The sequence below is a fragment of the Lissotriton helveticus genome, chromosome 1_1 (genome assembly GCF_964261635.1).
Source record: "Lissotriton helveticus chromosome 1_1, aLisHel1.1, whole genome shotgun sequence".
NCBI classification, from domain to species: Eukaryota; Metazoa; Chordata; class Amphibia; order Caudata; family Salamandridae; genus Lissotriton; species Lissotriton helveticus.
This window is the reverse complement of record NC_136057.1, coordinates 720793916-720819184: the sequence shown is the minus strand read 5'-3', so window position 1 is coordinate 720819184 and position 25269 is coordinate 720793916. Positions and strand designations below refer to the sequence as shown.

General features: G+C 42.2%; 1 protein-coding gene across 2 annotated transcripts in view; it reads left to right on the top strand.

Moving 5' to 3' along the window:
• The window catches only part of NAV3 (neuron navigator 3), a 1248418-nt gene that overhangs the window by 625387 nt on the left and 597762 nt on the right, over positions 1–25269 (top strand). For both annotated transcript variants that reach the window (XM_078674251.1, XM_078674250.1), the window contains exon 9: positions 17332–17447. In XM_078674251.1, coding sequence (XP_078530377.1) covers positions 17332–17447 — 116 coding nt within the window. The remainder of the gene's footprint in view (positions 1–17331; positions 17448–25269) is intronic.

The window sequence follows — 25269 nt, the reverse complement described above, 5'->3', positions numbered from 1 at the left end:
GCGGGGCATGCGCCTGCATGTGGAAAATCATAGCCGCATCTGTAGCACTTTAATTGTCTTTCTGACCTTTTCTTGGTGCGACTTGCGCTTCTGCGTCGACGACTTGAAGGGTGGTATTGCTTCTTGGATCTGGAGGAGCGCGCTTGAGGTGGGGACCGTCCGTGCACTTGTCGAGACTGCATCCTGAACTCCTGTTCACGTTTCTCACTCCTCTCGGCTTCCATCTTCTTCGCATGCTCGTCTGCTTGATCATCAACTCTTGTCATCTCCTCAATCTCCTCTAGCGGGTAGCTTTTCTTGAGCAGTTTGCGTCTCAAGGGCTCTGACAGACAGCCTTCTATAATTCTCAGTCGGAGGGCATCCTCGGTGGAGAACTTGTCAAAATCACAATGTCTTGCTAAGCGTCTCAGGCGTGTGACAAATGCACTCTTTTGCTCACCTTTCTCTTGCGATGCCAGGTTGAATGTATATCGCTCATAATCGACATTCTTTTTGTGTAAGAACTTGTGGTTGAGTGCTTCACAGACCTTAGCATATGAACCGGCTGACTCAGCAGGCAGCTCTTTTATGATCTGGCCCACTTCTTGCCTACAAGGTTCTTGAGAGCGATCAGTTGCTGTCCAGCCTCAGTTACCTGGGACCCCGTCAGGAAGTCTGTGAAGTCTTCTAGCCATTCTTGCCACCGCAAGCCCATACTCCCACCAGATTCAAGAGTTAGTGGTTTTGGAGGGCGTAGGAACGATACTCCCAACACACCCATGGGAACGGGGTCAGCCATCGCGCGATCCCGTTATCTTCAAACGTGCTTGTTTATTTCTTTCGTTTGCACTCACCAGTGCTTGTTTACTATGTTCGTTGCACTCGCCATTGCTTGTTTGCTTTTTCATTGCACTCGCCAGTGCTTGTGTACTTGTTCATTGCACACGCCAGTGCTTGTTTGTTATGTTTATTGCACTCGCCAGTGCTTGTTTCTTTGTTTCGTTACACTCGCCAGTGCTTGTTTACTTCACTTCTTGCACTCACCAGTGCTTGTTTGTTTTCGGGCACCATGATTTTACCAGTGCTTGTTTGCTTCTAGGCTCTCTGCCTGACTCTAAGATGGCCGCCGCCGATCCCTGACAGGGGATTGGATGGGCCGCCTGACTCTAAGATGGCTGCCGCGAGAATCTCGTGCACCACGAGATTTTGACCGGAGACACGATGCTTTCAATATCTTTCTCTCGCCTCGGTCTTCCCTGCCAGCCAGCACTCACCCTCTCAAATGAGCGTCGTCATGGGGACACCAGGTGACTCAATCTTCAACGATTTCACCTATCAGTACACCGCCGGGGTGGGCTCCCGGCAAGCAGGCATATATATGTATACATTTTTTTCTTTTTTGTCTTCGCGCTCGAACCCCAGGACGGGCCACACACGCACGGTGCAGCGGGGTGAGCTCCGGTCAGGTGGACACACCTCCGGACAGCTGGGGTGGGCTCCTAGCGCGAGAAGACGCTCGCGCAGTGGCTCTGCAGCCACGCAGTCACCAGCCCACAATCCTGGGCGCCTGCTCAGCGGCTGGGCTTCCAGGGACGTGCAAAGGGGGTTAGCCGTCTTCTTCACGATGCAGGTCGTATCCCACATTCGTCGCCAGATGTAGTGTCCTTGCCTCATACAAAACACGCGTACACTCTGTATGGTGATCACCCTTCTTTATTTACGTCCTTCCTCATACATGGTCATCGGCTAACTGCCGTTCTGGTCCCTGGCTCCTCCCTTTCCGCCCGCCCTCGGCCTTCCTCGGGCCGGTCCTAGTGCCCATATGTGTGTCCATCATTACAATAGCTTTCTTGTCCTTTATGTCTATGGGTCTACTAAGGCCAGCTGGTGTGACCTTTGAGAAGTACTTTCCAAACTTGGAATCAGGGCAAATCTTGTCCCAGTAATGCCGTCACTCCACAAACAAAACGTTTCTCTTTGTTTCTTCTGCGAGTCCAATTAAATTATGAGGTTTTTTGAGGAGGAGTCTTTCATGGTGGAATCCAAGGTCTGGCATTATAAAATCAGAACTTTCTATTCATGAACAGCTAGGAACCCACACAGATTAGTTCTGGAAAAAGGGCACCTCCTTGGATGATAGGAGCCAGACAGACTACGGAGAAGTGTCTCCTCAAAAACAAGTTCAAAGAAGCCCCTTTTTATTATAAACATGTTACTATCTAGGTTCTTGATTTCACTGTGTAAGTCACCTGTGCTATCTCCTGTCCTCCTTTCCTGAAACAATTCTGAGTAGTTGTTCCAGAGCTTTCCCACATCTGTCTCTCTGCCATGGAGCGGACAGCATGGCAAATGCACCCAAAGATCCCTAGTTCTTTGCTGAAATCCACTTCACTCCTTTCGGATAGTGTGGACAAATTGCCGTCAGTGTAGGAGAGAGCCAGGTGGAACCAGAGTAGGAAGTCCAAGATTTCAGGCAGAGACATGTAGCTTTAATGAAAAATTCATATTCACTAATTAATTAAATTGATAAAGACCTCAACGCGATGGTGATACATTCTCTGGCTATTTCCTTTGTCAGTGGACAAATATCTAAACTGTAAATACATACTTCAACAGCAATTAAACCAGGCAATATCTACGAGTAAAGACCCATTGCAGCTAAAAGCGGAGAAGCTGTGAACATTGAAAGAATTGGGGGGAACAAAACTGCAGTCATATCCCCTGCCGTTCAGTTTTAGGATTTTGAGCCACATTTTCAGTTGCATGACAATATAGAAGCCATGTAGCTCTGAGATGACTCGCTATATCTCTATTATGTAAAGCAGAGGGTGCTTTATTCCTTTTAATACTTGCTACAGCATCACCCTTTCCTCAAACCACTTAACTCCATGATTTTTTGGGTATTTTGTGTTTATTGTAGACTTGAATAATAAAAGCAGAATCTATTGCCAAATTAAACGCACCAAAATGCAGTTAGTAATTTTGCAAAAATATATTAGAATATGTTTTATGTATTCGGATTAAAAATATTGTGGCTCAGGTTGAGCAGAAATTTCAGAGAGGCTGTCTTTGATGTAAAGAGCTATCTCATTGAGAAAGAAAACGTGCTGGTTGGTGAAAATGTCTCCTTTCTACTGATCGATTTGTCTTTTTAGTGAAACATATGAGAAGGAAAAACTAGCTCTCCTTCTTCTTATTTAGATCGCAGTTGTAATTATGACCTCTGTCCTGCCTTTCACCTTGTCTCCATCGGTGGCAGGAGTCAGGGTTACTTAAAAACTCAACTGTAAATTCCATTGAGCAAGTCGCTCTGATTTGATGCAAATGTGTTCTGTTGTATTGAATTTGTCAAATAAAGGTTTTCAAAACTTAAAAATATATATATATATATGCTCAACTGTAATAACGTATTACAGATGAACAGCTATGTTTTGTCTTTATTACAGGTGACTTGAGACATTACAGCTCTCCTGTTATGAGACAATTAGGGACAGGTTGTTTTTTACACATGAATTGCAAGCTTCCATGTATTATTTTTATTTATTTATTTTTTTATAAAAAAAATTATTGAACATAGCAATGGATAATCAATGGTACAGAACATCTTTTCATTTTTCATTTTCAATAATCATTTCAATAGTTAAAAAGGCTTGAGAAAAAAAAGAGAAATATATATATATATCAGACATGAGACACAAAGATTAGGAAGAGGCGAAGAAATTCATCAAGCACAGAAAGGGAATACAAACAACAATTGTATCAAGAAGGGTCTGTGCAAAATCCGCAATCTATAAAGTGACACTGCAAAAAAGTGCAAAAAATCTGCAATAAAGTGCTACTTCAAGTGCAAAAAGCTATAATAAAGTGAAATCTAGAAAAGTGCTAGTGCAGTCGAATGTATAAACCCTTTCCTTATCTCCATCCTTCTTTTTCAGCTCATCCCTCCTTTAATTGTTCCAAATCCCCAAAATACTTCCAATTCCTTTCAAACCTCCTAATAGAACCTACTCTGCCCGCGTATGCTTTTTCAAAGAGACAGGTTCTCCTCATCTTGTTGAACCATTTTATCAGTGATGGAATTTCCCTTGATTTCCAATTTTATAGTATTGAAGAGCGAGCGACCGCACATGATATCAATATAAATACCTCTTCAGATTTGTTAAACCTACTCCTATCCTTGCTTATGCCAAACAAGGCCGCTTCTACCATAGGCGAAAATGATTTTCCAATGGCCAATTCAATTTCCGCAAATATCTCTTTCCAGAAAGACTCCAACATCGGGCAGGCAAAAAAGATATGATACCATCCTCCCTGACCATGTGCTAGGCATCTAAAACACTTATTTTCTGTTCCAGGAAACATTCTTTCCATAGCCTCAGGCGTATAATAAGCTAGCCAACGGGACAAGAAGGCCATCCTCTTATAGTTGGCAGCGCGCAAAGATTTGTTTCCCAGTAAACAGAGAGCCTCCCAATCTTTCAAGGAGAAAAAGCACTGGGTCGAGAGACTTACTTTATTCAAATGTTTATCGATCAGTGGGGATTGACCCGAGCAGTGGAGCAATTTATACCACTGCCCTATCCCGCTTCTCTTCCTTCCGTAAAGGGTATTTAGTAAGTTATTAGGGGCATTCAACAGGCCACTTACATCCTTTTTAATAAAATAAATAACCTGTAGATATTCAAAAAAAGACGGTTGCCTTAGAATGTTCGTTCTAGTTATCACCTCTTGCCAGCTAATAACCCTATTTTGGACTAGCAAGTCTCTCAACTCCCGAAACCCACACAATTCCCATTTTTTAATCTTAGACAAACTTAATGGAAGGCCTATTTTACTACATTCGGACAAACTTAGATACTGGGAACCATCAGAACCATGTTTTTTTAAAAGCAGCAGCAAGCGCGTTGTATATTCTTTCAACGTCTTATACCTCGATTTTTTAGGAAGCTTTGCGGTCTTTAAAAAAATTGGGATTTGGGAACCTGCTTCTTGTACCATTTTCTCCCAAAAAAAATTATCTCTTGTCTGATAAACCCTCAAAAGACCTGCCACTATATCAAAAAAAGCAGCTTCGTAATATGTCTTTAGGTGGGGTAACGCTAACCCTCCCTGATCTATTGAGAGTTGTACCGCCGGGAGCTTAATTCTAGGAGTTTTATTGCCCCAGATAAATCCTCTTACATTGTTTCTAATTCTTTAAAAAAAGACAAATTAATTTTTATCGGTACATTAGTAAACAAAAATATAAGTAAAGGCAGAACTGACATTTTAACCATTGACACCCTACCAATCACTGACAATGGGAGCAAAAACCATTTATCTAACAGGTGCTTGATTTTATTTTTCATTCTGATGTAGTTCAGGTCAAAAAGCCTATCATACTCTGCAGTTACAAAAATACCCAGATATCTTATTGGGTCTCTTCTTGCAGCTTGGACTTGCAAGAAACTAGGGAGAAACCCTATATCTGTATTTAAAGCAAGGACTTCAGTTTTTTTTGCATTTATCTTATATCCCCCGATCTTTTCATAAGCTTTAAACTCTTTCAATAAATTCTCAACTACCTTCTTTTCGGGAGCTAGATAAAGGATAATGTCGTCGGCAAATAATTTTAGTTTAGACATGCCGATGATAGGGGGCAAAATAGCCGCATTGTCCCTAATCCTTGCCACCAAGGGCTCAATAAAAAAGGTAAAAAGCAAGGGAGATAGGGGACAGCCCTGCCTAGTGCCCCTGGTTACATTAATCCTCCCGGCCTGTTTCGCATTAATTATTACCTGAGCAGATGCTCCAGTATATATATTATGTAGCATCTTAACTATTTGCGCCGGGAATCCAAATTGGCCGAGAGAATAGAATAGGGCTTCCCAATTCACCAAGTCGAATGCCTTTTCGGCACCGACCATTAAAATGCAAGCTGGCACCAAATTGGCATTCAGATAGTCCAATGCCTGAATTAGATATTCCGTATTTGTGGCCATATAGCGTCCTGCAATAAAACCAGTCTGATCATGATGGATTACTTCCTGGGCTGCCAGAACAAATCTTTCTGCCCATTTCTTCATGAAAATGTTGTAGTCCAAGTTCAAAAGGCTGATTGGCCTGTATGAATTTACATCATCCTTATTTTTATCTTTTTTTATAAAGCATATAATTGTTGATTCTTTGAAAACCCCAGGAACGTGGCCACCTAACTTAATATGATTAAATCATTTTTTTAGGGGTTGTTCTAATTCTGCAAGAAATACCTTATAAAATTCAATAGGGTACCCGTCCTGGCCACAGGCCGTGGCCCCAGCAGTTGCCTTGACGCTTTTACGAATTTCTGAAACAGTTAATTCACTACCTATTGGAGTCTTCCGAAGTTCTGAGATTTTAGGAATCTCTATATTCGCGAAATACTCGTGAATCCTTTCTTCCTCCATCTGATAGTTTGTGGAATATATTCTCTTAAAGTGGTCCAGGAAAATCCCGGAGATCTTCTCACTTTCTACCTCTTCAATCCCACTCAGAGGGTCCTGAATTTTCACTACATGTGAAGATTCCTGTTTTTTTCTTGCAGAGTTGGCAAGTAATTTCCCAACCAACTAACTGACTGTCTTCGTAAATTTTCTGCTGGAAAGTTTTCGAACTATTTATTTCTTCAAGAACAAAAAATACCCTTAAACATGCTTTTGCTTGTTCCAATTGATTTGGCTGAAACTGAAGCTGTAATACATACTGCTCCTCGACAGCAGATTGTAATTTAGCTATTTTTAGTTTCCTCTCCTTCGCCTGGGCGATTGTGAAAGCAATTATCTTGCCCCGTGCTGCTGCTTTAAACCCGCCCCAGACTGAGAAGGGTTCAGCTGAATCTTCATTTATTTCAAAATATTCCACAATCCATGATCTAAATCCTGATACCCAGGTTTGATCTTGAAGCAAAGTACGATCCAGCTGCCATCTTGGGCGCTCCCTATCGACCCCTGCCAAAACAAGATCTAATTCGATTCTGCCATGATCGGAAAAAGGACTGCATCCAATCTGATTTTTTGAGATCTGCAGAGATCTTGATATCAAGAAAAAATCTATTCTGGATGCAGTCCGGAATCGATGAGAATAACATGTAAATAGCTCCCTCTCTACATCCCTGGAGCGCCAAGGATCCCGTAGTTGGTATTCACATACGAATGCTTCGAGAGAGCCTTTAGTTCTGGGCTTCAACTGTTTTTTATTTTTATTTGAAGTATCCCTTTTCAGATCTTGAATAAAATTAAAATCCCCTCCACAAATAATCTGTCCTGGGACACCTCTTAAAGCCTCATGAATTTCTTTCAGAGCAGAAACATCATCAAGAATAGGGCCGTAATAGTTCACAAAATTTAGAGCTTTCCCATGAAGTTTAACTGAAACCCAAAGCCACCTCCCTTTGGAGTCCCTTTTGATCTGGATAAACTCTCAGGGTAGACTCCTAGAGAAATAAATTGCTACCCCTCTCTGGGCAACCCCTACAGATGAAAAAACACCTTGACTAAAATATCTCGGAATAAACAAATTAGGGTCGTTCCTTTTCAGATGTGTCTCTTGAAAGTAGACCACTTGAGGATTCAGTGAGATTACCCACTTCAAGAGAGCCCCATACTTTTGTTTGTTCAACATACCATTAGCTTTAATTGACAGGATCTTACATACATCAAGATTCATCTCGAGAGAAATTTCTTGTCCTTGCTGAGTACCTAATGCTAAAAAAACAACTGTACATTGCCTATGTACCTTTTTACTGCATTTCCCTCCCCCTTGGCCCACCCACCCCAGGAATGTGGTAACACCCTGAACTTCCACGCAGACCACATTCCTCCCTCCCTTCCTTCTCAACTGGGTGTCTTCTTCCTACACCCTTAGTGACCCGTCTAACTGGACCCACCCTGTTTTTCACAATATTTCTTATAAAGCGCTAGTTCACCCTATGCCTTTGCTCACCTTTTTTTTTTTTCCTTCCCTCTCTCCTTTTTCCCCCCTTTCCTCCTTCCCTCCTCCTCTCCGCAAGATACCAAGAGAAGACATAAACACATTGCAAAAAGAAGGGGAAAAAGGCGAAAACACAAGGAAAAAAGTAAATTCCTTCCCCACCTTTTCACTCCCTACCCCCTGAGGCTTCCATGTATTATATACGGTAATCAACCTTTACTCCGCATCTTTTTTTCCGCAGACTTTCAGTCCGCATACCATTACTCCGCAAGGTCATTGACCTCGCATACCATCACTCGGCATTTTTTCACAACGCATGTGCATTTACCATGCATGCCTTTACAACGAATTACGTTGTAAAGGCATGTATGGTAAATGCACTTGCGTTGTGAAAAAAAAAACAGACTTCATGAAGGTGGAACCAGGAGGTGTGTGGAACCACAACGACAAGAGAGGTAAGGGGGTTTGGGTTAATTTTTTAGGGGTGGGGGTCGTGCTGGGGCAGTGATTGTGTAGTGTAGTGTAGTGTTAGTGTAGTTTAGAGTTGTGGTGGTTGTGTAGTGTAGGGTCGTGCTGGGGGAAGTGTTATAGGGTTTAGGGTAGTGTTGTAGTGTTTGTGTAGTGTAGGGTCATGCTGGGGGTAGTGTTTTAGGGTTTAGGGTAGTGTTGTAGTGTTTGTGTAGTGTAGGGTCATGCTGGGGGTAGTGTATTAGGGTTTTGGGTAGTGTTGTAGTGTTTGGGTAGTGTAGGGTCATGCTGGGGGTAGTGTATTAGGGTTTTGGGTAGTGTTGTAGTGTTTGTGTAGTGTAGGGTCATGCTGGGGGTTGTTATTTATGGTTTAGGGTAGTGTTGTAATGTTTGTGTAGTGTAGGGTCATTCTGGGGGTAGTGTATTAGGGTTTAGGGTAGCGGTGTAGTGTTTGTGTAGTGTCGGGTCATACTGGGGGTAGTGTATTAGGGTTTAGGGTAGTGTTGTAGTGTTTGTGTAGTGTAGGGTCATGCTGGGGGTAGTGTTTTAGGGTTTAGGGTAGTGTTGTAGTGTAGGGTCATGCTGGGGGAAGTGTTATAGGGTTTAGGGTAGTGTTATAGTGTAGGGTCATGCAGGGGTAGTGTTTTAGGGTTTAGGGTAGTGTTTGTGTAGTGTAGGGTCATGCTGGGGTGTAGTGTTTTAGGGTTTAGGGTACTGTTGTAGTGTTTGTGTAGTGTAGGGTCATGCTGGGGGTAGTGTTTTAGGGTTTAGGGTAGTGTTGTAGTGTTTGTGTAGTGTAGGGTAATTCAGTTGTAGTGTTTTAGAGTTTAGGGTAGTGTTGTAGTGTTTGTGTAGTGTAGGGTCATGCTGGGTGAAGTGTTTTAGGGTTTAGGGTAGTGTTGTAGTGTTTGTGTAGGGTCATGCTGGGGGTAGTGTATTAAGGTAGTGTTGTAGTGTTTGTGTAGGGAAGTAAAGTGCTTTATAGTAGTGTTGGGGGGTCGTGCTGGGTAGTGTAAATGTAGGAAAAGGACTGTGTGTCAAGGTTGGGTGGTGCAGGGGTACTACATTAGAGTGTAGGGTAGGGTAGGGTAGGGTACTCTTACTTACCTTTCCAACTTTTACAACGAGTATACCTTTAACATGCATGCCTTTGCGTTGTAAAGGCATGCGTGGTAAAGGCATATTCGTTGTAAAAGTTTTTGTTGTCTTAATTTGCGGAGTAATAGTACTTGCGGTATTTTTTTGTGGAGTGATGGTATGCGGGGTATTTGTGTGCGGAATAACGTCACATATTCATTATATACTGATAAGGTCACTGAGTGCGTTCATATGCATTTCTATGTGGGATTTGCTCACTTTGAAAATTAAAGACATATTTTGTATGCAATAATGGGTTCCGCATTGTGTATCTAATTAAAAGGCAATGCGATCCAACTGTATGGAGCTATTTTTAGATTGACATTAGGGAATCTTATGTTATCAGGACACACACACAGAAAAAGCATAGTATTACATATCACATAGTTCGTTTTATTTTGATGTACAAATGTTAACATTGAGCTGAAATTGTGTTTTCATTAGCTTTAATCGCCAGAATCCAGCACTGGAAAAAGAGTGGCAAGATGTCAAAGGAGCCTGTAATGTTTGAAAGTTGTAGAAGAAAACACATTTTTATTGCACTGAAGATTAAATTGAGGCGTTCTGCTTAATTTCAGAAGCGTTAATGTTCTTTATAAATTAGCTAGATAGTGCTTAGAAATTAGCTGGATGTGTTTGATAGAATTGAGCCCGTAGGATGCATCATCTTTGGGATGTAAATTGGGACTATTTTTGATTTTATATAATGTGGACATTACAAATGATGCCCATTTTTATGTTTATAAGCATATGTTTTTGTGAAAAACTGCCATGTAAGCTACATTTTATGAAGATAGGAACTGAAATGCTGAGAGGGTGTCTACACTCTGAGGTTCCAGATGTGCACACTTCTTTTTGTGCGGAGGACATGCTTATTGTCTTCTTAGAAACACTACAATTTGTAATAATAGCTTTTCTAGTTGGGAGAAGATCATTTTCATGGCGGTAATCTAGAAATCGTCTCCTTCTGATCTCATTTTTATTCTCTGCTGATTTCTCTGTATTTAGGATTTCATCTTTCCTAAGATAGTTGACATATTAAATTGACATGTCTTATCACTTGACAAATTTTTACATAACATAAGATTTTTCGTTGACAGAATTATTTTTGCAAACCTTATGCATTTTTTAAATGTGTTGAAATAGCAAATATTGCTGTATAAATGCTAGTGGAGCAGGTTGTTCTTTAGGGAGTTAAAGGCTTTGTGGATAATACACTTTATTGACAGAACACGATTCCTATCTGTATGCCCACACGTACTTTCAGATGATAAAGCTCAAAAAAAGACCTGGAAATCGAGTGAGAGTTTTCCACTTCAAAAAATAAATGTGGAGAAACAAAAGGGCCTCTCTAGTTAATCTGCAGATGAACATTTCACTGCAACAACACAAAAAGATGATGGACGGAATGCTGAACATTGTCAAACATTCACCTCTAGTCACAGATCCCTCTCCCCATAGGAACAGTCCAGCCTGAACTGCAAAGCCAAGTCCTTCCTGGACCAGAAACAAGCTTCCGGGGACTGGCTTTGGGGTATAACCCCTCATCAGCCAGACTATCTTTAATCCAGTCTGCTTTATAAAAGAAAAAAGATAACCAACCCAATTGGTGATCAGGGACCTTGGGTATTGAATGTTTTATAAGAACAGTGGTCCCTAACTAGAAATCAATGTTAGAAGGACTATTCATATAGAAATGCAATGATGTCTTCATTTTGCTGTCCAACAGTGAGCAGTGAGCTCGGCACCCTCTTCTAGGCATACCCTTGCCATAGGTTGACTATAGCAACACAAAAAGATGATGGACAGAATGTTGAACACTGTCAAACATTCACCCCAGTCACAGATCTGGGTTAAATTCATTGGATTTTATTGCTCATCATGCCATCCCAGTTTGGACCCAGCCGTAGGCAAATCAGTCTTGACCCTGCCCCCCATGGGAACAGCCCAGCCCAAACTGCCAAACTAGTTCTTCCCTGGACCAGAAACGAGGCATCCTGGGAACATTTCACTTCATCTAGAAAGAGCACGACAGGGGTTCTCCTCTAAATATTAGAATTTAGGGCAAATCTTATGACAGCACTTAAAAAAAATAGATTTGGTCTAGGATTAATGTAGTGTTATATGCTTACACTTGTTATGGGTCCTGACTTTTCAGGTTGTGGGTTCCAGGTTAAATCATTTTTTTTGCACTTTTAAATAGCGCAAACTTTACCTGGAGGTATTGGAGCACATACATGAGATCCAGTTACATTATACATGGGGTCGTTCATTTTTGACAGGCACGTGGAGATTAAGGACTTTATTACGAGTACAGCAGTCCTAACATCCCGTACTGGCAGTGGCGATCCGACCTCTGCCCCCACTGCAGGTCAGCCCGCAGTATTAAGAGTGTGGCGGTCACTAAACCGCTGTGTCCGCCAGGGTACAGGGTCCTGCGGTCGTAGCGCAGCGGTAAGGGGCAGGAATATACTGGTGGTGCAGCTGTGACACCGCCAAGCATATTCTGAGTTGCTTTTCCACCGCCCATTTCATGGTTGTGAACCCGCCATAAATAGGGCGGCGGACATACAACTTATGGGGGCCCTAACAGGTGCATGCTACACTGTGCAGGAACGTGCTGCAGGCACTGTCATGGCAGCAGTCTGTTGCTAAGGCTCTCCTGTTAGCCTAACACAGCTGCTGCCGTTAGACTGTCGCAACTCCACCCCCTGGACCTGGATTAAACTCATATTCCTGTGGGGGGCGTACCACAGGCTTGGCAGTCCTCCTGCAAGTGCAGCGGTGGCAGTGCTGCAGGAGGACCGTCAAACTTATAATAAGGGCCTTAGTAATTTGCCCAGAATCATAAGATGGTGAGCCGACCCTGAGACTCACACCTGATTACCCAATTCCACCACTGGTGAGAGGTTGTGTGCTGTCTATTTCTGCTTCAATAAAGGAGACATACTCTATATTAGTAACTCTCTGTTTTATTGCCCGGAACATGTCCACAAATTGTGACGATAAGCATCCTATTCAGCTGACAGCACCTGCCTGAATGCCCACCTGCACTCTTTAATGAGCATTTTGTCCTCAAGTGACTGAGCTCGTCTTTAAATTCCATTGCCCGAGGAGAGCCTCACATCCCTCTTGTTCAGCATGCAGCATGTGAATCTAAATACTTCATTCAAATCTGAACCAGGAGAACCTAACATGAAATGGAAACAGTGGCGCAAGGCCTTTCAGAGTTATTTAATAGCCGCTGATGGGGTTATTTTTTATCACATAAGGGGACAATCCATGCATTATAACTGCTTGGGGACAGAAGGCCATATCATTTTTGCTCACCTGCCACAATTAATATCTGCTCCTCCTACTGCCTGGGATGTTTTTGTAGAGGCTATCAACATACTGGAAAAAGTTCTAAAGATGATTTAAGTAGTATTGTGGAGAAATTCAGGTTCCTTACATGTCGTCAATTGCAGCATAAATCTATTGATTGTATTAATTTTAATAATTTTATACATTTTTTCATGTCACAATCTTCATGCCACCTAGGTATATTTCTCTGCCTTTAGCTTTTGGAATTACTGGTGGTTGGGCCATCATGGTAGTTGGGTGTGGTGATGTTATAGTTGGTTATGCTCTCGTCCAGTGGTATGTATTTGCCTTACCGGCCCATGCTCCAGTTCTGGTCATTGTCCAGTACCTCTACACCCTGTTTCATTTCAACAATCAGCATAGGTTCAAAGAACTTGAAGTCACTGTTTTTTCTACCAGTAGGTTTCTCAGTGTAAACCCAGTCACCCACTGCCCATTTTTGTGGTTTGGTGCCATGTTTGTGGTTGTAGTAACTCTTGTATTTGGTTTGGTGTGATATGATTTTACTTCTTGCAGGCAATAAACTGGGCTCTACTCTTTGTCCTTCCCCTATCCAATTCAAAAATAATTTTGTGCAAGGTTTTATTCTTTTAAGGGAGGAAATATTTGATATCCCGATGAGTTGGTTGGGAATAGTGTGGTATGCCCAAAGGATGTCTTGTACGACTCTCTCTAACGGTAGGTGATTGACACAGGCATGCTATATGCATTGTTTGAGCATTCTATTCAGTCTTTTGGCAAGGCCATTGGTCCTGGGACAGTACAGGGCAGTCTTGACGTGAGTGATAGCTAATTTATTAAGAAAGTCTGTCATATCTGTAGAAGTGAATTGTACCCCATTAACTGTAACTAAAGTGGATGGTATGCTTTCCATTCTGAATGTGTCTTTCAGGAAATTCAAGAGAGTTTCTGTAGTGATTTGATTCACCATTCTTGTAACTACCCAATGGGAATGATAATCGACTACGACAAACACAAATTTATTTTGCTACATCTTTGCGGTTTATGGGGCTGATGATGTCAAGTGCAAGTTTCTCCTAGGGTTTATCCGAGATAGAAACAGGTGGTAACAGAGCATTGTAGACTGATTAGAAGTTCACACAATATGGTTGATACCCTGTCTGAGAAATGCACACTTAGAGCCAGACATGTGCGTGTAACATGTGCCTGTAGAAATCTAGAAAGATCACAACAGATACTGAGGTAAATCACTAAGCGCACAAAGAAATGAATCCTAATAAGTAATCCGAGGTGAGCGTATCACTGCAGGGTAACAAGCCTTACAATTAATGGTGTATGTATCACCGTAGGGCAATGTACACTTCAAAAAGGAGATGATCCTTGATGTGTGCTAAATATATGAAGGAACATGCACTGAGAATTCTGAATTTTAAGGAATGTGGAGATGGTGGAGTGCGTATCACCATAGAAGCAAAGAGCCCTACAAATGAGGAAAATGTAATGCGTCACGCCTAAAATTTGAGGTAAAATCTCGGTATGCTCATCACCGTGACAGGTACAGTTGCCTTTGGGTTGAAGCTGGTGGAGGTGTTTAAGTCACTGCTGAGGAAATGGCCGCTGAAATATGGAGGCAAGCAATCCGAGGTAAGCGTATCACCGCAGGGAAGCATGCCTTGTGATTGAGGTTTTCAAAGGACTGGGCAACGTATGCTTCAAGAAAATTAAAAGCCTCAATATGTGAGAAATATATAAAGGAACTGCTTGGTGTGCGGATTGCCTTAGAGGACTTGCCTGCATAGGAGTTCAATGTGAGTGGTGTGCGTATCACTGAAGAGGTACTGGGAATGCCCACCTAAAGACACGCCTCAAAGAGCATTAATTTTCCTGGTATGCATATCACTGCAGGAAGCTGGAAGACATACCTCCAAGGCAAGCCCAGGGAAGGACTCCAGGAGTTGGCCATCTGGATGATGTCTATCCAGAGGAAAGCTGCTGACAGGAGGAATGCCACCCTTGACTGAAGATACTGGAGGTTTGTGGCAGCCGTACAGCACTGATGGCGCCACACCGAGAATAGCGACTCCTTTAAGAGGTAAGGGCGCTGACAGAAGGATATATCCAGTCGGACTGCAATAAACACAGGCAAACTTGTGCCAGTATGATGAAATAGCAATTTCCAGCAAGAGATAAGGGCTCTGACCAGAAGAACTGGACACAGCCAGAGCTCACTCACAGGTCTCAGTTTGACTTCCTCAACGCTGGATGACCCCGCAGACTGGAAAACGGAGGTAGCACAAGAATAGCTCAATCCCATCATTGGAAAAGAGATGTACAGTACCTTAACCTTAGGGACCACAAGGTTTAAACATGCAGGAACTCTGTAAGGTATTCAGTAGGACAGCACAGGTGGACTCAGTAGGACCCTGCGCAGGTGAAGGTCACACAGAAGGTAAGGAGATTGTAGCTTATGCCCCCTTAGGCAGAGCAATCGTTGCCAGTGTTTAACTGATGACACTTCACAGTAAGATGTCACAAGTATTTATTGTGTGCATCTCCTCTCTCCACCATTACATCTCTCTCTGTCACCTTTTTGATAGAGTAGAATCGAAGCAACATCAATATTCTAGGGCAGGCTGCAAAGTCTAACTGTAAGAATACACCAAGCCCGTACCAGTTTTCCACAACATACCACACTCTTGTCAAGTTCAAATTCCCTGTCCCAGTCCAATGTGCATGCACCACCGACAGACCAGCCCATTGAACTGGAACTGCATCTCTGACGAGTACTGGAGCACCCTTGACCCTACCACCACATTATCCGGGCCACCAAAAGCACGACTCTAGCAGACCGCATCTATGCCAGTACCAACAGAAGCAAATCAATCTTCACCATTGTGAAGGATTTCATCACTCCAGCAGTTGCCTCCAATTCTATCACCCCCTCACCGGACCTTTCCAACCACGTCTCTCAATTCTCCTGCAAGAAAATGACTGCTATTCACAGCAACTTCAACCCGCAACTGGACGAGTCACCAATCTTATCCAGAAAACCAATACTAACCACATGGCCCATCATCACCCCATAAGAAGCCGCTTCCACCATGAAGTCCATCCACTTTGGGGCCCCATTGGACACCTGCTTCCGATAATGCCTACTCCAGAGGACTGCAACCCATCAGTGCCATGCTTGCACCCTTTCTGAATGCCTCCACCTCTTCCGTGACCTTTCCAGATGCTTAAAAACACACAACTGTCCTCGCATTGCTGAAGAAACCCTAGGCGCAATAAGGAGGTCTATGACCAAATAGAGTAATGAGGTTGCGGACAGCTGCAACAATAAGGTTGGGGAATTATGGTACTATTTTAGGCATAGTTGAGCGTATGTTGTTATTTAAAAAATGTAGCTCCTCTTGATTCCTCTACTACCTGTCTGCTATAGTGTGGGTCCAGTGAGTCTTGAAAGACTTGTGTGGGAAATGAGACACTCATTAAAGGTGGATGTATTACATTTTCACTGGCCTTTCTAGAATCATCAAATCTGGTACGGGGTACCGGCACTTTAGTATTTTGAGAGGGAGAGTACCAGCACTTCCCAAGAGTGACGTAATACTTTTAATTGGAGAGTACTGTCACTACTCAGAAACAAGCAGGTACTCTGGTACTGAGTACCTGCACTTCTGTTTCCATTTCAAACACTGGTTTGGGTGATAGATACAGTGCTGGTTTGAATATTTTGCCAGGCATGTTTTGAAGTCCCAGGCCCTCCTGGTGCCGCACAGCGTCACTCTTGTATCGACATAGTATCTTTCTTGCGATTTTATAATGACGTTTTCACTTTTTGTTGCTGATTACTGATACCTAAACCGAAAAAGAAAAAGCTCATAGTGCTCTAGCAAAAGGTGTTTGACGGAGGTTTTCAGTAAAGGAATTAATTTTGGCTTCTTGACAAATGCAATAATCATTAGGATACAATCTTTCTGATTCCCTCGGCCTCGCTGGCCGCTGCCCAGACGGCAACGAAAGCGTCCTAGAATCTGCTCTGTCATTATTTTGCATTCTTATTGCCAAGTTTAGGTATCATTGAGATATGAGCTCGATATGTCATGCGGAGTGCTTTCAGCTAGAAGTGACTGGCCATTGGTAAGCACCTGCGCCATTAACTGAGTAGTTTAGGATGCTATGGGCCAGATGTATCAATGCATTTAATTTTACCCATTCTGTGTCTATGGGAAAATGTGTTTGTACTTGTGGACTTATGTTCTTAACAAATCAGCAACCTTATGAAGGCCGAATGTATAACTGAATGCCACCTGAGCGACATGAGAACAATATTTTGGGACAGAGCAAACATGAGAAATTAGCGTACTGTCAAAGCATGTTGTGAAAAATGATTTGCAAATCTTTCATTTAAAGATTAGAAGTAATATGCATTTAAACCACTGTGTATATAATAACTGTATTTTTTTCTGATTTCAGAACACACTCTGAAAATGACAGCACATCGATAGCACTCTGTGACCCTTGCACGAGTCCTACAAAATCAGACTCTTCCTACAGTAAGACTGCCAAGCAGTGCCTCGAGGAGCTATCTGGTGAGTACAGGCGCTTGCAAAAGGGTACTCCTGTGCTCCAAATAGAGATTTACTGTCTAGCAGTTTACTCGAGGGGGAAAGCAGGATTTAAAATAATACCCCTGACCTCCACTTATATAATTGAAACAGTAAAAAATGGGTCAGAGCATTTCAGCTGTAAATCGTGGGATGCGAGCTGACTGCGCCTCTTTGGAGAGCGGCCTTCCCCTACCGGATGCATGGGAACATTCAAGAAATAGTGCCTAGAGCTGCGCGTCACCCGTCTCTTCTCATCAGCGATCAGACGCTGAAGTAGGGTGTCTCCTGACATCCAGGGTTCGTTCGGATGAATGTGAATGGGAGAGATAAGAACCCCGCTTCCAACACAGCACACAGACAGACAAATGCAAGGTGACGTGCTTCCAGGCAGTGCAGCCCTTCAGAGTAATGCGCCTTTACAAAATATCACTCCTCCAAGTATTAAATGGCTGCCATGATCTAAATGTCGGCATGTACGTTTACATATTTCCTCCACAGTGAAGCCCAACAGTGCATGTGACTCTAGGGCCTTTATCACTTAAAACGTTGTGTTGGTGGCATTGATTTAACTACAAAAACAGATTTGTATTGATGCTATTTTCATTTGTTTTGTTTGTCGTATTTTAATATGTAAGCTTTACTCTCCACAGAAAGTGATGCTAGCACCAAGTTGTGATTCCTAACCCCTCTATTAATATATATTCGGAGCAAAAGGTATACATGGTACATATAAGTGGGGCTAAGAATCACAACTTGGTGCTAGCATCAATTTTAGTGGAAAGTAAAGAAGACCTATTAAATAAAATGGGACAAAAAAATGGAGATATATACCTTCTAGTGTCAAATCTTCATTTAACCAACAACAAGATGCAACTGATTATCTGAGAGACAATGTAGATTACTTAAATTGTGAATACTTCATAGAAACATATTTTAATTGCAACAGATGGATGTTGATTATGAGAAATGTATTTTCATTGTTACAGGTGAATCACCATTTTGACATGATATGTGTCAATCTGCATATATGTGCAGTTAAATGTAGTAAATCTATGCTTACATATATACTTAACTTCATGAAACTATGGCAGTCAATATTCTGGTCACATTATTCTGGCAGAACAATATTTAAACTCAGTCTTGTAGGAGGAATACCATCTGATTGCATCACTATCACAGCAGCTACTCATTTATAAGCAAAGTAGCACATTTGGGTTCTATATGGCATTGTGCAGTCCCCATCCAACACAGCCTGTTCACGCATACGTGTAAGCCAATTGGGATATAAACAATTGCTCAATGTCCATCATAATTGAGTGGAAATTTTGAAGTTTTCCTTTGATAAACAGAACATTGTATGTAACAGGGTGTAGAAAATGTGTATTGTTTTTGCTACACGGGCTGTATGATGAAAGGTGCTAGTAAGTGTTGCATACTTATTATGAATGCAATCTAATGACCTACTCGTTGGACAACTTCATTTCTCTTCATGCAATAGAAATACATCGTAACATCACTTTTGAACGAAGACAGATGTGAGCAAAATCCTACGTTAAAGGGAATACAGGGGGTGAAGACACTGCACATTAACGTTTAAAACACTATTTTGCATCCAGTTGGAGAGAGGATGCTATACACTCTCTAGTACAATAGTTTTTGATGTGCATGGGAGAAGAGTGTAGAGAAAGGCTGTTGTGTAACTCATAGTCTATATTTACTAGGTATATTCATTAGTGAACTCTGCTCTTCCTGTCCTGGTTACAATACTGACTTGAACACTTTGAGTGACTTTCTTCAAAGAGGGGTGCCGGATGCTCACAATTGTGTTGGTTACAACTTTTTGTTGTGCCTTTGAGGCACAACACAGTGAAATGCTATGAGCAATATAAAAGCATGATGAAAAATGACTTTTTGCCAGAAATCACAGTTTTGGAGAATACGAGGAGTTTGGAACTTTAGCTGTAGTTCTCAGTGTCCGACATTTTATTGTCCAATGCTGGTGAATGTGATTGCAGTTCTTTAAATCTGCTGACTGGGTCAAAGAGATTTATGTTCCACTTCTTGATTTCTCCACATAACTATACTGTGTACATTTCATTTCTCTGTGGCTCATTTGCTATGTCTGTCAATACTGGTAATGCTTTAACCAGGCTTAGCACTAGTAGAGAACCGATCAATGAGATTTAGGTGATCCCATGGTTTCCCCAACAGTCCCTATGATCCTGCGAATATCACTTCCGCAAACTCTTTGTCTTCCATGTTTTTTCCAACTGGGGTTGGGATTGGGTTTCGGCTTGTTATTGTATGACTTGCTCCTGCAGAAACTGAAATTCAAGCATTTGATGGCATTGTAACGGCTGGCAGGGGCATCATTTAAGGGGGACCAGGGGCAGCAAACTGACCAGGTGTATTGTCAATTCACTAGCGTGTGTTGTCCTGTTCGTGAGGGTTTGGTCTCACCTGAATCAGTAAACTGACAGTGAGATGTGTATTTAAATGAATAGCTAGCATGAGGCCTGGCCACCTACAAATATACTGCTTATGGGATTAGGAATGTATTTATTCCCATGGTTCTGAAATTTATTTTTTGTGGCTTAGACATTCTTATTGAGTTGGTGTCAGGTTTAAACTTCAGCCGCATTTACTTCTTCTAAGAATATATCTTATGAATTTGATAATGTACATGTAGTTTTATATAAAGTATACATACCAGGAATTGGATTTTAATTTTCTCATTTTGCTAGGGATTTAAAAAAAAAGAAATGTGTGCTTGTCCTAGATATTTGCTCTGATTAACTAACACTCATCTGAAAGAGAAATCTCTCTTTCAGTTGACATCTTTATGTCATAAAAATGAAAATTATATGCGGAAGAGATTAGAGAGTAACTCACTTCTGCTTTGCTGGGATTTACTTCGCTAAAATGCAGGGGTTGCAGTTGTTAGTCACTTGCAGCCGGAGACTCTAGAGTGCCACAAAACGAATCACAAGCACCTCCACTAGAACATGGGGTGGCTCCTTCTGTCATACAATATACAGAAATTACTGGTAGGGTCGCCACCTACCTGCTGGAATGTGTTGACACTCTGTACATGAGTCTGTAAGGAAATAAGTATTATACGGAATATACATAATTAAAAGACCTGAAGCAAGCATGCGAAATGGACAGGCAAAAGTAACAAATTAACTTTTTGTGACTACCGGGGACAATGTATTGGTAAAATATAAGGGTATGAAAAAAGGGTAGCATAGTTATCTTTTAAATGGATGCCTGCCGTAAGAAACACTATGGCATTAACGAAGCCAGGCAGAAACAACGGGATACTCGTAGATGTCTAGTAGGTTAGTAGTTTACTAATTCAGACAGATGGACATAGCAAGAAGGGGTGTATCCACTAGTGATTGCGGGTACAGGAGTGGAGAGGGCTTTCCTGTGGGGCGTTCCTCTTTTTTTTAATCTAACTTCTATTCTTTTTGTACATTCATTATTGCATGAAATATGTATTTACCAATTTTTTGGCACAAGTGTAGCAATACTGAAAGTTCATAACATTAATAAGTCTTCTCTTTATTGGTGCTGTTTGCGTTGTCAAATATAACTATTTAACTTGTACAACAAAACCCATAAATATATATTAAATGTTGTTAAAGTATTCCCTCTGGGAAGATGCCTTTTCATCTCACCTTGTGTTTGCTCAGTGGCTGGACTGTGGGCATTGGATTGCTTCATATTATCTCTGTGGCATTCTGTTTGTCTAAAGATACATTATGTTCGTTTTTCTAGTTCTCGAGCAAGTAGAGGAATGATTACGGAATACAAAGTCGAGGGACTAGGAAGGAGGAGAAGGCACACTTCACGATTCAATCCGTACGCAGAAGCATTTGCCAAATAATGCTTGATGGAAACACTGTTCCTTTAAGAAAAAAAAGTGCATAACATAATGTTGCTTTAATGATTGAGTGGCGCTCGCTTAATTTGTATGTATTTCTGTGACCAGTGTTTTCTAAACTCATGCATCTGTACATGTGCGATGCTGGAATTGTTTTCCTCGCATTACCACGGCAGACCAAGCAGTTTGCTTCTGTCCTCGGCGCATACAGTGGGTAAGTGGGGTCATTTGTAAGCGTCATCCTTAACTTCCCTCACTCTGGTAACCTGTGGCATTGTGAAGTGGACGGCAGCATTTCACGGGCGCGGGGCTCTCAGTGTGCTGCCATGGCAGCCAGCACCCGGCGCTGCAGTACCAGAGAGCAGCCACACTCCTGCGCATGCAGGCTGCATACTAACATGTGAGCGAGGGACCTGTGCACAGCCTGGCCTCAGTGCTGCCTTCATTCCAGCCTGCACTGAGCTCTGGCGCAAGGGCTCCGGCTCCCAGCACCGCGCCCGCGTGCCCAGCGTGGAGAGGGCTGCGCGGGATCCCTGCACCGAGCCGTCGGTGCGTGCCATGCTGTAGCACTTGGGTCCCTCTGCACTTCAGCCGCGAGCCGAGGAAGATGAGAGCTCAACCACTGAATGAAAATGCCAAGTGGATGGAGCTGAGGAAACACAGGAGGCTTTGGGGCTTACTTCTCTTCTGGAGCAGGGTACCGGAGGAACTGTCATCTGCATGAGAAACAATGAAGCAGCAATGACCTCAAATGCTGCTGATGACACAGCGGTAGCTGCTTAGGAATATGTAGAACAGCAAAGCACAAACTAAGTCTTTTGAGCATTCGCTGCATCTCGGATACCGGATATTTTCTGTTCTGTTTTAGATATGTTCTATTTCTACATTAAGATGATCACTCTAGGGACCTTCTGGAATACTTCGGACACTGGACTGGGATCATGTGATTCTTAATGAGAAAGGCAAAGAGTCCTGCTGGGAAAACATGCAGCGCCCTGCAGAGCTATCTGTTTTTAAAAACAAGGGTGTCAGACGAGGAAGTGCACGCCTCCACAAACAGAAGTCTCTGACAGACCTTGCCCTGCTGAGTGGGGTAGAGGCAGGTGAAATGAGGCTAACCACTCACCAGGCTCCCTGGACTGCAGAATCCTCAGGGGTAAGTTGGAGATTCCTCCAGAGGAAGGATGAGGTTAACACAGGCTCCCTCTCAAAGGCGCTCTCCAAATCTGTGCACTCACTCTCCTACACCTGCAACTCAACTCAGTGGGATGCGGCGGGCGCCTCCACGCTCCCCGAGGGTGGCTCCTCATCACCCAACAAACCTGGAGACCAGTCTGTCGCTGTCTGTCAGGCCAGCCGAGATACATCCGACGTGTCCACTGAGGACAGCAGCAAATCAGATGATGAAACCATATCCTGCAAGTCAGGTCTCACCTACAGGAGCTGGAACGAGGAGGAAGAGGAAAGCTGCTTGAGGGAAGGGACTGCACAGCTGGATGAGGAAGTCATCTTGACCATGTTGGGGGACCTGGAACATGTACTCTACACAGATATTTTAGGTATGTTCAGGCTGATTACGAAATACATTTTCACTCCAATATTTTGAAAATACTCCTCATTGCTCACTCTTATTTTTCTACCACCACTGAGGTTTGGAGCCAAAAATATTACTGACAATATGCCCCAAACTGTTCATGCCTTCGATGCAAATCATTTTTTATTATTCAAAATCCTACACCTAAAGATTGCGGGTTAGAACTGATTAGAATTACAGGGGTAGAAACTGCCAGTGGAGAAAACCTTCAAGTTAAAGCTCTTCTAAAAATGTGACGACTAATTTTGACTGTTGCAGCTTCAATAACGACCGGGTATTGCGCTCCGGTTTCCATGTTTATGACTGGCCTAGTGAGTAAAAGTTTTCCAGTAAAGCATTATTTAACCCGCGTGATTTTGTTCGTCAGACTGCATCAAAGAAGTTATTTCCTTTAACTGATGTTTTTATGCAGTTGAGGATTGGTAATTGCTTCTTCGGGTCTGTAATGTAGCCCTACCATAAATACTGACCATTTTTTAATGTTTTTTTAAATGTCTGAATGCCTACGTAAAAGGGATAACTAACAGTAAACATTAGCAACATTTTGAGCATAAAAAAACCCTGCCAGGGTATTGAATCGCGTTGGTGGACTTTTATTGATCATTTTATGGGCTCGATTGTAATGAGTGTGAGTAAAATGAACAGAAGACTTCATGGGAAATGCAGTAGTGGTAAATGTCATAGAAAATGAGCAGCTGAAAAGCATTTTAATTATTTTCCATTGCAAAAATGCACTTTACATCTGAAGGTTGTGTAGAGTAAGTTGCATCTTGCCCTCTAAAGATAAATATATCAAATATGTAGCATTCTGGTCTTAAGAACCTCTCTCATAAGGTGAAGAGTAAAGTGGTGCATGTATTGGTTTTGTAATGTATGTTGACTTTTACAGAGCTCAGAGTTTTGTGGAGGAACTGAAGGAACTGCTGATTAGTCTGTTTTTTTCAAACAGTTACCGAGGAATGGATAAGAGGCATGAATTATTCCCAGAGCTGTTAAGGGAAGCAGGGAAGTGTTCCCTTTTTTAATCATGCATAATTGATAGCACCCTCATAGCTGCCAGCTAAGTCCTCACCATGAGGGAGAATTTGGTGCAGTCAAGGTTTTAAATTGTTCACTCCAGAGCACTGCTTTCCCCCTTGTACTTCTTCGTCTTCTAAAAAACACAGATGTACTGTAATTACAAAATTAATTTGGGCACCTAAATGGCTTCATTCTTGATGGAAGGCTAGTAAAAAGAATGTTAGTGTTCACGGTGAAAACTCTTACCAGCTATGATATCAAAATTATTTTCAGGTAAATAAAGTGTTTGTCAAAGCTCTGTTTGAACAACATGCATTCCTGTAACATCTCAGAGTCTAATCGTTTCGGCTGTCCAGGTATTTAAATCAGAAATTGCTCAGTCATTCAGGTTTTCAGTAACGTTTTTTCCACCCTCCACTGATTTTTACTCAACTGCTGGTGTAGGGAGATGACATGGCCTGCTTGCTGAACTTTTTGACCACATGCTTTGAAAAAGTGAGTTTTAAACTGGCTTTTCCCACTTCACTAAATTGTTTGACCTAGGGTTAAATTGTAAACCTTTGTCTATCTTCAAAGGTATTTAAAGCCATTAACTTTAATTTACAAACTAAGGTAACTCATTTACGCCTGCCAGTACTGCAGAAAGTGCTTCCTGGTGGCTATAAGTGCATTTAGTGGATTTCCCCCTCCAGCCCTGTGGAGAAATCCACGGTAGTAAACCCTACTTAAGGACCGTGAAGGGGACCTTTCAATGTGCTGTTTTCCTTGTTAAGTTTAGGAACGCCCATAAACGTGGCAGTACCCAAACGCCTCTCCGACTTCTTTTCACCTTGGAAATGGTCGGAGATTAGAATGGGTCTCCCTCCGATTTGTTGGTGGTTCAGGGGAAGGGCTTTCTCTATAGGGAAAATGTTATTCTCACATAGTAGAAAAATGCATATGCACAGAAGGCTCCTTTCCTCCACGTGGATTTCTTAAATATGGAGTTCTGCACACTGGGCAGTGCTTACTTTGAGCCGGTTGTTTCCGGTGCTCGGCACCAGCACTTAATTGTTAACACCAGCTCTTAAGACATCTACCACATGGTACTCAATAATGATTTGAAAAGGCGTAAATCACGTATATTAGAACAGAGGTTATGTGAGATGTCAAAGAGAAAGAACTACAAATACACTGATATAGTTGTTTAATGAGTTGTATTGAAAAATTTAATTATAGTAAATAGTTTCATACACATAGCGACAAATATTTACAGTTGTGTAATGTGTCCCAAGTGAAAATATGAACCAAAGCATTAGAAT